Below are 17,331 nucleotides of genomic sequence, written 5' to 3'. Positions count from 1 at the left end.
TCAATTATGAGTAGGGATATGAAGGACAACGGGCAATGAAAAAGGTATTCCTTTGATAATGTAATTAAAATACTGTTTTGTTTTGTTTTGTTTTGTTTTGTTTTACCTTTATATCCCTGGTCTGTTTCCCTGAGATCAATCACAGTAATTGGTTTAAAATTTAAATCCCAAAGGCGAACACAGCCATCCCTGCCACCAGTAGCAAAGCCTTCTTCACAGGCATTCATGCTGAAAATTCCTGCCTAAAGAGGAGTAAAGAGCATATTTAAGTATGTACACAACTTGCATTAATGATGATATTTTTTAAAAAGAATCACATGGGACAAAATATTTTTCCTGCTTTTTTCTTTTAGAATACACTGTGTGTTTATACAAATAACAGACTCTTGTCTTTAAAAAATAATAATCAGAATTTGAAAAGAACAACTACATAAAACTCTGCTCTGCTTTTCTAAGAAAGCCTGCTTGTGAATGCAACTAGACCACACAACTGCAAAATACATTTGACAGTTTCACTTAATTGCTGTGTAACCACATAGCTGAACAATTATACAAATTGTTGTCTGCACCTTCCAAATGCTGGTCTCTGACTGATCCAATATTGTAACACATGACCTTTATGATCAGGTTATTTTCTTCTTTAATTAAATTAAATGCATATCGAGGCAATGCACCTCCAATGATTTTATTCCCTTTAATCACCATAACTGGATAAAAAGAAGCTAATCACAGATCCACTAACACAACTACATGCTAACTCAGTGAAAAAATACAATAGAAGTTTAAATGTTATGCATATGAGTCCACACTTCTGTGACTACCCAAGCCTGAACCTTTCTCACCACCCTAGCTCTATGAAAATGCTGCCCTTAAAAGTTGCTGCCAAAAAAGGCCGTCTGTAGCGTCCCTTTTAAGGAGTCTGAAACCAAGTCCAGAAACATAATCACCATCACAGGGAGATCAGGCAGTCTGCTCTCTTCCCCATGTCATCTTCCTATCTGGATTGAGAAGAGAACCCCATCCTTTAGGAACATAATAAGTATAAGAAGACCCTGCTGGATCAAGCCAATGGCCCATGTAGTCCAACATCCTGTTCGCACAGTGGCCAACCAAATGCATGTGAGAAACCAACCCTTTCCCCTCCTTTGTTTTTCAGCAACCGGTATTAAGAAGCATTGCTGCCTCCAACTGTGGAGGCAGAGGATAGCAATCATGGCTAGTAGTCAGTGATAGCCCTCTCCTTAATGAATTTATTGAATCCTCTTTTAAAGCCTTCTAGGTTGCTAGCCATCACTGCCTCCTATGGGAGATAGTTCCGTAGTGTAACAATGTGCTGCATGAAGAAGTACTTTTATTTATTTGTCCTGAATCTCCCAACATTCAGTTTCATTGGAAGTCCATGTGTTCCATTCTGGTTTACACTTGTAAAGAGAGACAGCAAAACAGTGGATGTTCTGTGTTGGCTCACAAGAGGGTTAAAGCACTCATTTAAGTTTGCTATATTGTTTCCACTTATATTTAATTAAAACTTGCCCAAGCAACATGGTGATGTTTTATACAGGGTGCCTGTTATCTGACCTCAGCTTTGGCTTCAATCCACACAACTTGAGTATTCACCTCTGTTAAAGAATACTGAAATAAATTATTCACCCACTAAGGAGGTGTAGTATATACATTCCTCATATAAAAGTCCTACCAAGTGTAACCATGCAAGACCAAGATCGTTATTGTTTACTTGTTTCCTGTTTTATATCCAGTTCCTGAAATGGATCCATTTTTAAATTCTAAATCCAAAAGAAGATTTCATATGTTGATATATAATACACTATTCTATAGCTTGGGAAGGTCACTCAAGGCTTTTGCATTTATTTCAGGTTACATTACTGCTCTAAAACAGAGCTGCCCTTGAAGACCGTAGAGCAGTATAGAGTATATAAGTTTAAAGCATGCTACAACAGTGGTTCAATATATATATTTATATTTCCACCACAGGTTTGGCAGTGAATGCTTACAATGTTATCTTTCCCACAACTGCTTGGATTTTGGACCTTCTCTCTCTCTCTCTCTCTCTCTCTCTCTCTCTCTCTCTCTCTCTCTGTGTGTGTGTGTGTGTACACATACAACACAGACATAAATTCAAGTTTTTAAAGCCCACTTATTCCAGCTTTCATTTTGTTGGTAGTTTTAGGATGATGATGCAATGGCATTACTTTTAAATTGGCTGCAGTGGTGAGAAGTTTGCTTCTGAAACATTGAATGTTGGCCCATTTTTTAAAGACTTTTTGGCACCTCGTAAAATATTAAATGGGTTTCATGAAGTGGTGTCCCTCTTCCCATTGTTCTGAACCTATTTGCAGGTTATGTGGAATGAAGAATGATGAAAAGGAACACCTTCCTTTTCCTTTTTGCAGAAAAGACATATGCTAAGGTTCAAATACTGAAGAGGGCCCTATGCAGTGTCTGTATGAAAACAGCCATATGCAAGCTACTCTGCCGTTTGGAAGGAAAACCAGGATATAAAATACAACCCATCAATGAAATGTCACCACACTATTCTTCCATAAATTGCACACAGGAGTTCAGATGAAAATTATATGGAATAACTCTCTCATTGGGAGTTGTGAATAGGAGATGTGCTCCTCAATTTGCACACAAATCCATCTGTCTTGCCTTTCCCCTACTGAGAGTAAAGCAATAACATCCTGGGAGTAGCACACAAGTCATACAGATACAGCTGAAGATTCCTTCCTGAACACCAATGCACTTAGCCTTCAGCCATCCCAGATAAATAACCCATAAACATTAATCTGCAAGATGAGGAAAGACTGCAAACTTGTCTTAATTTCTGCATTTTCTGGTATATTCAGCCAGAAACTTATGAAAGGGTCTGCCAGAAGTTAAACTGTGACATTCAACATCTGATAAAGTCCCCTGCATTTGTTAACCAAAATGCAATCCATTTAGAAATCTGTATATGACATAAAATCTTAATTTACTGGTATTTCACTGGTCAATCAGTTTTCATATGAAAATGATACTTACAGCATGAGCTCCTTGTATGGTTCGGATAAGGTTGATTCCTTTCCATACATATATATCTCCATTAAGTGCACCAGAATACGTTACTTCATCTCTTGCACAGGCGAGGCACAATATAGTTTGGAGATCACCAGTCTTACCAAAAACACCACGCTTTGGTGTCAATGAATTGCCACATAAACTCCAGAACTGCAAGATAAAGTGATTTAATGTAAACCACACAGAGCATTTTAAACAATTACAACTAAAAGTTTTGTGATGTAACTATATACAATTCCTAAATTTTCCACACCACAGACCACTTGAAAATTGCTGAGGTTCTTGATGGACAATCTAATTATTGGAAATCTGAGGTGAGATACCCACACAGTGGAAATTGGTCCCAGTACCAGTCACCACACAGAAGCAGTTTAAAGTACAAATAGTTTACTGTTGCAGAAGATAAGGCTCAGTAAAACAGTTCTGGATGTAGATACAGGCATGATAGATACATACAAAGTATCTTTGTTGCTCACAGACTAACTACTGAGCTGACATTCATTAATCACAGATAAAGTCAGGGCACTGGGCTGTTACCATAAAGGCTGGCTTGGCTGACCTTGCATCTGTGATTAGCTTGTTCATGGGGTGATTTACACTCATGAAGGAAATTAACCCATTCACATGTCCAGTTACTCCAACAGACATTGCACTTCATGCTTCTGTTCCCCAACTCCACTTAATGGACAGCTATTTGTGGAGGGAAGGCAAATTGAAGCATGATAATGTCACAATATAGTAGACATTATGAGGAAAGTTGAAAAAAGTAGTCGCAGAGCTGCTATTATTGATAGTAGCTTTGTGGGTCTAGTAACATCGATGTGTGCCCTGATGCTATGCAGCATTTCCCCCCTTGTTTCATAAGGAGCACAAAAAAGAGATTTACAACTTTATTCCAGTAGTGATTAGCAGAACAGGGGCATTTACCTGACCTTTCATCATCTGCATTGCTACAGCTTACTGGGAAGAAGAGGGGTGATGTAGTGGTGAGGCTGGCATGATGCAGGAGTGGACTGGCTCTACTGGTACATTTGCACCATGTCAACACTGCAGTGCCTTGCCCTCCTTCACTCCCTTCTAGTAAGCTGCAGAAGCAGCAGTGATGGGAGCTTAGGTAAATGTCCCCACACCGCTGGCTACTATGGTGTGATCTGATGTATGTTACCTTAGCCTAGAGGATGAGTTCAATGTGATTTACAGTCAAATCAGGGACCATATAACTCCAGATGTAGGTTGCAATCCTAACTAACCGCATTTCCTGAAAATAACAAACTCTAGTTGTAAACTAACATGATTCGCTGGTCAGATTTATGCCTTTGTTTACGAAATGTATGTAGCAGTATCAATGAAAATGTTGATTTAAACCTGCCTTTTTCTTGCTCTGAACTGAGAATTGACTTGCCCAAGGTCATCCAGTGAACTTCATACTTGATTGGGATAGTAAATGCAAGCTTCATAGGGCAAATGGATACACTTCGTTTTATTATATTAGAAATGGAGAATTGTTACCTCTGATCAGTACATAAAGGGCAGTCTTTCTAAATACTGTTATAGGTTTGGGTGGGGAAAGAACCCCCATACACCCAATAAATTGATGAATGTCATTATTTGGAGTATTGGAGGGAAGATTCCAGGCGAGTGGAAAAATACAAACTAAACTTCCTTTCTAATGCCAGGACCTCACCTGGTATAGAGGAGTTAACGAAAAGTGTTGATGGCCATATCAAAGGGGAATCCTTGAACCTGGGCGGACAGAAATTGCCAAGGTAACAGGAAGGGAGCAGGCTGTGCTCACAAGGAAAAATGTACTTCTAAAAAACTATGTTTGGGGTGAGGAGGAGTTGCTTGAAGCAGAGTTTGTGGGGGGAAATAAAGGGTAGAACCACCTTGGCACTTGCTGGAGGAGGGTGCACCAAGAGACCAGGAGCTATGACTGACTGCTGCTTAGGCCCCAAGCTTGCTGAAGCTATGAGAAGGGTAATGAGAGACATTTTGGGGCATAATGTTCTGCACACACCCCATGGAAGACTTTAACTGTGTATAGGTGTAAAATAAGCCATATATCTTAAAGCGCTACAGCCTCCACTGTGACCTGAATTCCCATAGAAGCATAACTCTGGGTGAGCGACTGGAAACTCTGGAATTTTGCTACCACTTGGCAGAGATTGGGGTGGTGTGTAACAATACAATTAGTTATTAAGATAACTGTAGATCAATTTCTCCAGGATTAATTCAGACCCTTGCTACTGTGTTATGCTGTCATTAACACCCCCCCCCCAAAAAAAAACCTATTAAAGACTCTCCTAAGCTATTCAGGCATGCCTCAAGAAAAAAAACCCAGAAATATGCATAACCAGAAATAGCCTGATTTAAATTCAGTCCTACCCGAAGGAAATCCATCTCTGTGTTACCGCTACCAAAAAGCCCTATTGTTATTAGATTTCATGGAACAGATAGATATTTGAAGCTGAACTTACCGCCCAAAATTCCATATTAAAACCTGTTTGGAAAGTCAGCAGTGGGTGCAGGAAATTTATGTAATTGGTTCTCCTGTCATTGCTTTGGCCTGTCTGAATTGCATGAAGGAGGCAACTTGGATACAAAGGACAGAACAAGACTTATTGTACTATCCCAGCAACGTGGCCATTTTATGACAATCAGCAGGGGATACATATGACTAGCAGATTACCCCCACTAGGAGAATGAATTCCATCACTGCAATGAGTCCTAAAGACAAGACTGCCTAGGACCTGACAATATAATCACTTTATTTTCTTCAAAGACATCAGGTTGCAATATGAGATCCTATGAAGTATCATGTCCTGTCATTGCTACTCTATTTGCCATGACAAATCTTTATCACTGTTACCACAGTTTATCTTTGCTATAAAACAGACTAGATTGAGCTGCAGAATTTAGAAGGAATACATCCTTATTAACTCTAGATCTGCAGCATTAACCATTCATTACCATTTTGTATCTTGACTGCTACTATCAGGACAAGCCACAAGAGGGTTAATGGTCAGAAGTAACTAGGCTAAGTGGGGATGCATTTGTTGCTGACTACAGTCCAGAGTTAGTCAGTGATCCTTCCTGACCTCAATTAGTCTTTAGTACTCAATTTTCAAGAATGTTATCTCCAGACAGGATATATGTTATCTAATTGTTGTTTCTAGCTCCACGCATATTTCCAGTTTCTTGGTAACTTAGTTAGCATACCAATTTTTGACTAATTTGTAAGTACCAGAAGAACATACACTATAAGTGGTTTTTGTGTGTGAAAATTTTACACTTTTAAAAACAAACCAGTGCTTATCAGATTAACTCTCCTTAGCATTTCTAGTTATATTACTATTTCAAGACAGTATTCTCTCAAATAGTTGAAATATTCTACTGTTTCGGCCCCTTGACAAACTTCCTAAAATCATAGCATTTTACTGACTCTCAAAAGTATGGTATTTCTGCAAGTTATCCATAGCCCAATAAAAGTCTTTTCACCTAGAAAACTTAAACTATATCTCCACCATAATATATGGATCCTTTTCAGTTTGGTTTTCAATCTGGTTTGGGGGAAAAACACCCTTAATCACTTTTGTCAAGGGATAGGCAGGGGAAGTACAGCCCTATTCATTCTCCTGGATCTCCCTGAAGATTTTGATACAGCAGCTGAAGTAACTTTCTGGACTGCTTTGCCAGGATGGGACTGGAGGAAAAGTTCTGATGTGGCTCCAGTCGTACCTGGGGGTGGAGAAGATCCAGAAAGTGATTTTGGGAGACTGCAGCTCTGCCCTGTGGATTTGTTTTATGACAGGTGTAGGGAACCTTTTCCAACCAAGAGCCTGAATCCCTTCCATAAACCCCATGGGCCATTTTGACGGGGGCCACCGATCTGTCAATCAAAGGGGCTTGCTATCAGCATTGATCAGCTGGCTGCTGCAAACATTGAGCCCTGCTGTCAATTCAAACCATGCCAGAAAATGGACATACTCCATTCCCATCCAGAGATTTCTGATAGGGTATCAGGGCACAGATGGCACCCAGCCCTCTCTCATTTCCATCTATCAATCCTGGGGAGGCAGTGGAAGATCAGAGTCAGTGCTTGGCAGAAGTTTTAGACAGGATGAACCAAATTTGAACCTTAATCCAGACAAGATGAGGGTAATATTACTTAGGGGTTCCGATGATCTTGGATTAGGATTCAACCTCTTCTGGCTGAAGTCGCCACAGATTTACTGTTTGAGAGTTCTCCTGGACCTGCCAGGTGACAGCAGTGGCCTTGAGTATTTTCCCCCAATTCTGGCTTGTTACATCAACTGAGACTTTTTCTGCATTGAAAACTTGGCATACATGTAGATCTTCCAGCATTTAGTCAGTAGCTTATTGGTGTGATTTGTCAAATGCCGGGGTATGATGAGAAATTTCCAGTTCAAAATTTTATGGAAAACCCAAAATAATCATAGACTGACATGTTAATGAGCTAATAACTGTTCACTGAAATTGCTATTCAATTTACAAAGTTGTTTGAAAAATTAATAAAACATATAGGGCAGGCATAGGCAAACTCGGCCCTGCAGATATTTTGGGAAAACAATTCCCATCATCCCTGACCACTGGTCCTGTTAGCTAGGGATGATGGGAGTTGTAGTCCCAAAACATCTGGAGGGCTGAGTTTGCCTATGCCTGCTATAGGGCAATAGTCAACTAGGTTTCACTCAGAGTAGACCTACTGAAATTAAGGAATATAACTAAGTTTGGTCCAATATTTTTAACAGGTGAACTCTGAATAAAACAGTTGAATACCATTCAGACAAAATATATTGTCTTACCTTAATGTGTTTTACACCACAGCTGACAAGTTTGTTTGGTTGGTACAAGTCCCAAGAAATATCAAATATCTACAGGAGGGAGAGAAGAAAATAATCAAAAGTTTTGAAAATGTATTTTATTTAATCTGAAAATATCAATGAACAGAGAAAGGTGATCATTATATCTAATTTCACCATAGGTTTCCAATGACCTGTGCAATGTTAAAGCTTTTACATTATTTTCAGTGGTAACTGATCATCTTAAGGTAATTAATAATAGATTAATATGAAGTATACTAATGTATACTTTTATTTAATAAATTAATAATTGTCTCCCGAGTTGCTCCCATGGTTTCTGTGCCCATGGCATGGTCTTGCTTAAATTTGGACTCTGCCATGAAATTCACTATGTCATCTTGGGCAAGTCACTGTCTTTCAGCGTAACTAACATCACAGACTAACATATCTGTGAGACATAATTGTAATGTAAATAGGCAAACTTGCTTCATGCCACCAGTATTTTAAACGTCGTAATAAAAATAAAATGTATATCTAAGACGATTAATTCAGATATTAGCTATAACTAAATGAAATTTCAGGTACTGAGGATTGTATACTTCTTAATACAAATTGATGTTAGAACCACCTTCACAACTTAATTGTGAGTGCTGAGAAGCATCTGGCTGACTACTATTGGAAACAGAACACTGAACTGAGTAGATCTTCATCTGATTGACAAATGAATCTCTTATACTCTTAAATCTGCAAAGCTAGAGATGAATAATCACAGGCTGAATGTCATTTAAGATCCTAGTTAGAAAACCGACATGAAATCCAAGTTCCTTGTTTTGGATGTAACAGGGAACTGTAGTTTAAGCTAACCAGGATTGTCACGCTCATGAATAAAGGAGATTGGGGCCTAGCAGTCAACCTTCCCTTTTTTTGCGGGAAATTCCCTTATTCCAGCGCCGTTTTCCGCTGCTTCCCGCTGCTATCCCGGATTGTTAGATATCCCGTAGACTGTCCCTGGGACAGGTGAGGCTGCTGATCCCTTATTTTTTGATCCCTTATTTGATCCCTTATTTTCAAATCTGAAAGTTGACAGCTATGGCATGAGGTGCCTGTGCAGGCCTGGTGCCAATTCCCAGATTGCTAATCTATGTTTTAGCAAACTGGTGGTTGTTCTTCCAAAGCAGGCCTATAAGATTTGTGTCGGCACATGGGATCACTGGGTTGAGACACACCAAACCAGGCAAGTCTGTGTATGTGTGTGTGTATGTGTGTATAAACAAATAAAGAAGCAAGGGGTACAAGTATATAACATTACAAAAATGCTATGATGAAATATTAAGGTGCTACTTATTTACTTTATTCCAAGACTACCAATATGTTTTGAGCAGCAAACTCAATTTGCCATTTCACTTAAAAAACAAAACTAAAAAACCACCCTCTGTGTTCTAGTATAGTCATCAAAATATGTTCTAACCAACATAAAGAAACACTCAGAAAACAGATTCCTAAAATACATGCAAAAGTTTTGACAACCCAAAATTTGATACACACTCTTATTTTTAAAATTAAACTTACCCTGTCTGTATGACCAGGAGCCATAGACAACATCTTTCCTTTTCTCCAATCCCACACACAGATTGTATTTTTTGAATCCAAACCAACAGAAAGTAAACGCTGAACGTTTCCAAAATGTTAGAAGAGAATAAAAGAAGATATTAACATTTAAAATAACAATGTGCTCTGTACTTTGTGAGTGGGAGAACTCAACCAAATGATAACCTAATGATACACATATTTGAAAAAGTCAGCCAGATACTACAAACTTCCTAAAGACAGAGGCTAGGATCCAAAGGGCCATAGGGTTGTTGTATTTGGGCTAGAGCTTCCTCTCCACATCTGCCATTCTTCTTAACAAGGAGTTAATTAATAGCCTTTGATGAAAAACAAGAAGTTGAGAAGAAAAGAACCAGTAACAGGTTCAACAGGATTAGAAAAATGTTTGAAAGCCTAAATATGGAATGAACATTAACCAGTGTTAGCACTGGTGCAGATATAACACAATACCACAGTTAAAGCAGATGAGGGTCAGGATAGTAAATTTGCTCTAGAGAGGAAGAAAGGAAGGAGGAGGGGATTGCAAGTTCCTGAGGTTGGCTTCTGGGATGCAAACCATGGTTTTCAGGAAGCTGGCAATCTAGATGGAAGCACTTGTGCATGGGTTCTTTGGATCCTACCCAAATGTATTCTCTGACAGAAAGAAAGTGCATATTTTAAAGAACAGAAAGAACATTTTCAGTAATAAAGAGAGAAAATGAATTTCTGCAGTGGCTGTTTGTGCAATGCTCTCTTCAGAGAGGCTCACCTGGCACCTTCATTACATATTTTTAGGCATCAGTCAAGAATGTTCCTCTTTTCCCAAGCCCTCAGCTAATTAAGCAATCTATGGCATTTTAAATGTTTGTGTGGGGTTTCTTTTCCTTACTGTGTTATGTATTTTGTTTTTATTTATTTTTTTATGTTGTAAACTGCCCTGTGATCTTCAGATGAAGGGCAGTATACAAATGTAGCAGCAGCAGCAGCAGCAGCAGCAGCAGCAATAATAATAATAATAATAATAATAATAATAATAATAATAATAATAATAATAATAATATGCTGCTTTGACATGTAGGCATGTTTTTAATCGGTGGTGAAAACAGACCACTGTAGATGTCTGCCCAGTTCTAGAGGAAAGTTTGTTCCTCAATGCCAGTGCCATTACAGAAAAGGTCCATTTTAGGATTGTCATAAAATGAGCTAATGTAGGCTGTGGAGCCACCAGGAAAGTTTTCTCTGAAGATAAACATAATGCAATTTTTTGCTGATAGTTTTGATTTATTTTATTACCCTTGCATTACAGTGCAAAGTTAGATGATACCATGCTGGCAACTGAGAACAGGCATGGTTCTGTTTTACATTGCCTTGCTTCTTAGCGTTTTATTTGTCCTAATCTCATGCCTAAATTTGGTGATGAAATCAGTTTGAACTCACAGTAGTTTGTAGAAGAAAGCATACCTTTTCAGGGTATGAAAATAATTCCTTACCTCATTGTTTCATTTCTTCATGAGCTTCTATGCCAGTCCAAATGTTTGTATATAGATCCTCCCTGCCAAGCAGATGGAAACAGTACACAAATCCTTTTGGGTAATATCATTGCCTGTATACAAAGGGCTTGCCAATTCTGTAAGCTTCCACAACATTTTGAAAACAGCCCATATTTCTTGTGAAACATGACATCTTATTGAATTATCTTCACATATTTTATATGTAATTAATTTAAATTAATTCTACAAAGGTTATATTGATTCTATATAGAGGCTGGCATAGAGAATCTAAAAGAATAAAAATTAAGGGAAAGAAAAAATAATCCCATTTCCTTATTGATCCTCTAGGCCAGTCCAGAAGCTGACAACCTTCCAAAGCATCTTTACATACCACTAAACTGGGATTAGCATCTTCCAGTACTGTGCAGTGTGCTGTTCCTAAATTCTATCAAAGATTTATGTTCCTAGTAGTTAGGAAACGCATGAAGCAATGACAACCAATTATTCATATATGCAAATTATCAGCAGTGATGTGCAAACTCAAAATTGTGCCAATAATTCTTATTTCTTTTAATATATTTCCAAGCATCTCCCTTTCATTTCTCTACGTTAGTCTACAGACGACAATATCTGAGCTTACTATGCAAGCAAGCCCTTTATGTACAGTACATGACATCAGACATCACTTTAAAATATTTTGTACTATCCATTCTGCAGTTTAGGTTAACCCATAGCCAAATAACTGGACTGGCATAGAGGATCTCAGAGAATGACACACAAGCATCTAGAAATTTAAGAACCCTGTTCCATGAAACATTGAGTCCAGCTGTCTGTATCCCATAGTAGTTTGTTGCACCTGGAAAGCACACGAGGTGGACATTAAGGCAAAAGTCCTTTCCCACTGTTATTCCTTCTTCTCCTGCCAATCAGCTTAACTAGATAGTCTTCAGGCCTAGTATTATGAGGGAGGAAAGGTTCTCTTACTCTGCACACCATGCAAAAACATCAACCACATCCCACCCCCTTATTTACCCTTTTTCTATTCTAACAAGCCCCAAATGAAAGGAAAGGTTCTCAAGCAGCCAGATCATTTTGGTACCCTTTTCTACACATTTTCTACTCTACAATATTCTTTTAGAAATGTGGAAACCATAATTATGTACAGTATTCCAAGTGTGCCCACACCTGGCACTAAAATACAGGGAGATTTATTTTGTGATTCCTTTTCTACGAATTCTTATCATGGAACTTGCTTTTTTACCCTGCCACATGCTGCTAGATTGATTTTTTATTGCACTAGCCACCATTACCTCATGGTTTATTTTTTTCTGGTGAGTTGCCACCAGTTCCAATTCTGCCAGTGCATATGGGATGGTTTTTTCACTCAACCCATTTTGGAGTGATCCTTCTGGGGCTCTTTGCAATCCTTTTTGTTCTTACCACCCTGAATAATTTGATGCCATTGGTCACCTTGCTGCTCATTCCTAACTCATTATTTATGAACAAGTTCAAAAGTGTCTGTCTCAATACAGATCATGAAGTGTTGGTGGGTTCAGGCATGACCCAAGACCAGATTTCAGCTCAAAAGGATTTATTGTAACATCAGGAACTAGAAGAGGAGAATGGCAAACAAGGGCACTCCCCTCCTGTGAAAGGTCATCTTATGCAGTGATTGGCAATTCATAACACTGCCTGCCAGCTCCCAGCATATGTCATTGGAGGTTTTTTAGAATCCTCTCTGTCTTTTGTTATGCAGATCAAGCTTCTGAGCTCCAGGAAGCATTGTGGCCTAGGCCTGTAATGTCATGCATATAGCCTGGCTTCAGCCTACAATGCCTACATACATAACAGATCACACCTTATTCCTTTGATTCTGAGAACTATCTGTTCCTATTCTCTGTGCCCTATTCTTTAGCCAGTTACTGTTAGGACCCATCCTCTTATCCCACATCTGCTAAGTTTTTTCAGGAGTCTTTGATGAGATGTTTCTAGAAGTCCAAATATACAATGTCTATTGGATTGCACCTATCAACATGCTGTGAGAGTTTCAATCAACTTGTTGCTGTTGTTGTTTAGTGTCGTTTAGTCATGTCCGACTCTTCGTGACCCATGGAGAAATTTACCTTTGCAAAAAAACATTTTATTTCTCCTTCAGCAAGACTTATTATTCTGATGCTCAAATTTAAGGAAATTTTGCCTTTGAAAATCCATACCAGAGTCCTTAAGAAGCAAGATCTTAGTGGGCCAAGTGAAGTTATAAAAATTAGGATTGTACTCACTCACCTCAATCAGAGGTTAGCAAACACTGAAAATACACAAGACTTCCTGTGTATAATTTAACTGTACCTTACTGATATTTTCAAAACGGTCTATTGAGAAAACGTATTCCCTTTCCTGACTCTCCTCCTTCCCACTTAAGTTTTTGGTTTTGTCCCTTAATCCAGTTCCTTGATTTTTATTTCTTCTTGGCAATTTTTCTCTATTGCAATTAAATAGCAGCATTACCTGCACCACACAGATCAGCAGATGAGATGCTATGCAGAATCCTGCACCATAAACATATCAGTAGATGAGTTGCTATGCAGAATCATGCCTGGTAAAACTGTTTACATTTATTGCCCAAAGGGAGTAACAGAAATAGCAGCTGTCTTTTCTACATCAGATTCTCAGTTCACAAAGGGAAAATAATGTTTACATACATTTCAAAGATTGCTTTAAGTACTGCCTTTCAAAACAAAGTTTAGAAGCTTCTTATTATTATTAAGGTGTGGCTAACCTGTGGTCCTCCAGATTTTGTTAGATACAAACTCTCTTAGCTCCAGGAAGCATGGCTAATAGTTAGAGATGTTAGGAGCTTTAGTCTAGCAACATCTGGGGGAAACAAAGTTTAGTCACCCCTACCAGAAAGACATTAAACAAGCTGTACAAAATGCTCTTGATAGTTAGAGGTGTGTCTCAAATGAAAAATATTGCACTGTACCAGTAACAAATGTCTAACAGCATCACAAAGAAAAGAATATGAAATGCCACTTTGGGGTGAGGGAATCAAAAAATGGTGTGTGAAATGTGTGGGTGTGCGCTTGACCCTTCTTCTGCTTGCCATTTTTTATTTAAAACCATCTTCCTTTCATTTCACTCACTATCCTACCCTGGAAGGGTTTCAGGTGCACATTGACTTTGAATATGTGCTTCCCAGTGACCACTGAATGTCAGTGATAGGCGACTAACCACCATAAGGTTAATGTTTCTTTCATATAAAAGCAAGAGTCTCAGTAAAAAAACTATCAATTAATAACCCTGTCATAAACTCCCAAATATTGTGAACCTTAAATTACGTAAGTTTGTAGAAAGTCATTTGTGTGCTTGCCTAAGTTGAGTAAGAATTTATTGCATGTGGCCAGGCAGGAAAGTTTTTGTAAACTGCCAAGGGTTTCCTCCATTTCTTTTCAAGCTGTCAATATGCCACAAATGACTAACATGAGTTTGTGTGGGCAAACAGACCGAAAAAAATATTAACTAGAATTCACACATTTATTCCAATCTGTTTGCAAGGACATCCTAGCGGCCATTCTGTCATCAGTTATACAGTTATGTAAAAGAGGACTGAAACCTCTTTTTTCCCCAGCTAGATTTTGTTGACTGCAGAAAACATACCATAATGTGTATTCTTTCAGAAGCTTCAGGGTGCATTTGCATGGCCCTGGGTGATCAGTATACTTACAAAGTTCATTCTGAAAACACAAAAACAAACTCTACAGCACAGCAGAAAGCAGGCGAGCAATGCTGTACCACCTGTAAAAGGTAAAGGTAAAGGTACCCCTGCCCGTACGGGCCAGTCTTGCCAGACTCTGGGGTTGTGCGCCCATCTCACTCAAGAGGCCGGGGGCCAGCGCTGTCCAGAGACACTTCCGGGTCACGTGGGCAGCGTGACATCGCTGCTCTGGCAAGCCAGAGCCGCACACGGAAACGCCGTTTACCTTCCCACTAGAAAGCGGTCCCTATTTATCTACTTGCACCCGGGGGTGCTTTCAAACTGCTAGGTTGGCAGGCGCTGGGACCGAGCAACGGGAGCGCACCCCGCCGCGGGGATTCGAACCGCCAACCTTTCGATCGGCAAGTCCTAGGCGCTGAGGCTTTTACCCACAGCGCCACCCGCGTCCTTGTACCACCTGTACCACCCCACTAACAGTAAGCCATAGGTTGCCTTACCAGGCCACTCACATACAATAACTTTGCTGCCTGTTTTTTAGAATGACGCCGGACCCATTTTAGCTGTGTAAATGTGCCTTAATTTATCTCATGTCCATATTTTTTAAATGTCTATAAAAATAAGTAAAAAAATATAAGCATTTCGGTTAATTTGTCTCCCAAACTCAGTATGTACAGCAGAATTCATAGCAAAATGATACATATCATGCACTCATTAAACTAGAAAACTAAACACATACACATACCTGACCATCTACGTCAAATGCCAAGCAAGCTATACCATGTGTATGAACATCTTTCATTACTGATATTGTCTGCACAGTGTACGAGTCCCAAACACAGATATACGGTTCTTTCCCAACTTGACCTGTTGCCACCAATACTCGTTCAGGATGCAAAGCAAGACTTGGAAAAAAGAAACATAGGGGAAAGTTGTTATTAAAATTTAAAACAGCTGTTCAGCGTTCTGAATGCAACAAAACTTTCTATAAAAAATAAATACAGTTCTGATCTTTCATTCAAAGGTGCTACAGCTAATATGTCTAACCATCTTTTTCTATACCTGCGCTTTAAACAGGGCTGGCTCACCCATGAGGCCAGGTGAGGCAAACACCTCAGGCGGCATGATCCACAGGGCAGCAGATCCTGATCTCAATCTTTCTTCCCCCTTGTCCCCGATGTAGATTGTCTCTCACCCTGGTAGAAGGGGGTGCCATTTTGGGGTCCGCCACAGGTGCCAAATGGCTTGGGCTGGCCTTGTTTTTAAAATTAGTATTGAAGGCCCTAATTAATGGACTGTCTTTACATTTAGTTAGTTTTAGACTTTTTAAAAACACCTTTCAAACAGATTTTAACTGATGTGTTTTATTGGTCATGCTGTTGTTTTAATTATGTATCATTACTGTAGATATAAAAGTTATTTTTTATTCTAGCTGAATATAACTTACTGAATTATGTTTTAATATATTGCTGAATGTTTGTACTTGTTTTAATTTTAATATTTTGTTATTGTGTTTTTATTGTTGAGTTTTGTTCCTCTCCTTGGGTGGATATGGTCCACATGCATGCACACACACACTCACGCACATACAGAGCAGGAAATTAGACATATTATATATATATATCTTTATTGTGGTCCATAGACCCACAAAACAGTTTCAAAACACGATACAGTTAAAACAACCAAACAACAGGCGAAAGAGACCGAGGTAGTCATTTTGTTATGCTTAGAGCATGATGGTCTTTGTTTCTTGCGACCTCTAAAAGAAACTGCCACAGTGAGTGCAATATCATTTGACCTATCCTCCAGAAGGTATTTAATATGGGAGGCTTCAGATTTTCCCGGCAAATTTGACATATTTGAAGAATGGAAAAAAGAAGGAAGAGGGAACCAGGTCATTAGGCTTCGACAGCTTTATTTTTCATTTTCTTTTCTTCTTTTTCCCTGCCTGCAGTGCTAATAGTATCTAAATATAGAATGGAAAACTAATTGCAACTGGCTAAGATGACTGACTAATGAGAGAAAATTTGTGAGCAGTTAAATCCTCAGCTCAGGTGAATAATAATCTGTGTGGCTCAGCTAAGAATAAAAGAAAAAAGACCAAGAGAAATGAACTAACCCCTATAATTAAAATATAACCAGAATATATGACCTAGTTTTAAGTACTTAGGCAGATGGTCTGTTTATAGCCTTTGGGCAAGATTAATTATTTGAAGAAAAGCTGTATATTATACATAAAACAAAAAAGGTCAAGCAGTCAGAGCAAGGTGGCATGGAAATAAGCACTGGTAATATATTATCAAGGAGATGGCTTATATACTATTACACAAAAAGGGCCCATTTGCCTCTCCTTCAGTTTAAAATGTTATTTTTAACATTGCAGCTTTCTTACATTTTAGTTAATATTTGACTGTAGCTACAAAAGGCAGTAGGGTAAGTGATTAGAATCATAGCGGCAAAGAAAAGTCCTCTTGTCCAGTTCCTCTAAGGCAAGATCCCCTGGACATAATTCCCTACAGATTAAATGCATGATAAACCACAATTTGCCACAAGCAAATAGAAGGATAGAAGTTCAGTGAACAAGATGCAACATACTAGTGGTGTTTGAAGAAAAAATAAGACAGAATGAGTCAAGCAAGTCAAC

The 17,331-nt window shown here is 38.8% G+C and overlaps 1 protein-coding gene across 9 annotated transcripts in view; it reads right to left on the bottom strand.

Annotated features, from left to right (window-relative positions):
- EML5 (EMAP like 5) overlaps positions 1-17,331 on the bottom strand; it is an 86,586-nt gene that overhangs the window by 54,988 nt on the left and 14,267 nt on the right. For 8 of the 9 annotated variants that reach the window (XR_013391981.1, XR_013391980.1, XM_077924933.1 and 5 more), the window contains 5 exons: positions 15,433-15,592; positions 9,471-9,569; positions 7,905-7,973; positions 3,043-3,228; positions 107-242 (listed from right to left, as the gene is read on the bottom strand). Coding sequence is in view for 7 of the 9 variants with exons in the window: in XM_077924933.1 (XP_077781059.1) it covers positions 107-242; positions 3,043-3,228; positions 7,905-7,973; positions 9,471-9,569; positions 15,433-15,592 (650 nt within the window). In the remaining 2 variants the exon portion in view is untranslated. Of the gene's footprint in view, positions 1-106; positions 243-3,042; positions 3,229-7,904; positions 7,974-9,470; positions 9,570-10,978; positions 11,041-15,432; positions 15,593-17,331 lie in introns of all 9 variants that reach the window. The other variant, XM_077924925.1, reaches the window with a different exon arrangement.

The sequence above is a fragment of the Podarcis muralis genome, chromosome 1 (genome assembly GCF_964188315.1).
Source record: "Podarcis muralis chromosome 1, rPodMur119.hap1.1, whole genome shotgun sequence".
NCBI lineage: Eukaryota > Metazoa > Chordata > Lepidosauria > Squamata > Lacertidae > Podarcis > Podarcis muralis.
This window is presented reverse-complemented; position numbering and strand designations above follow the sequence as displayed.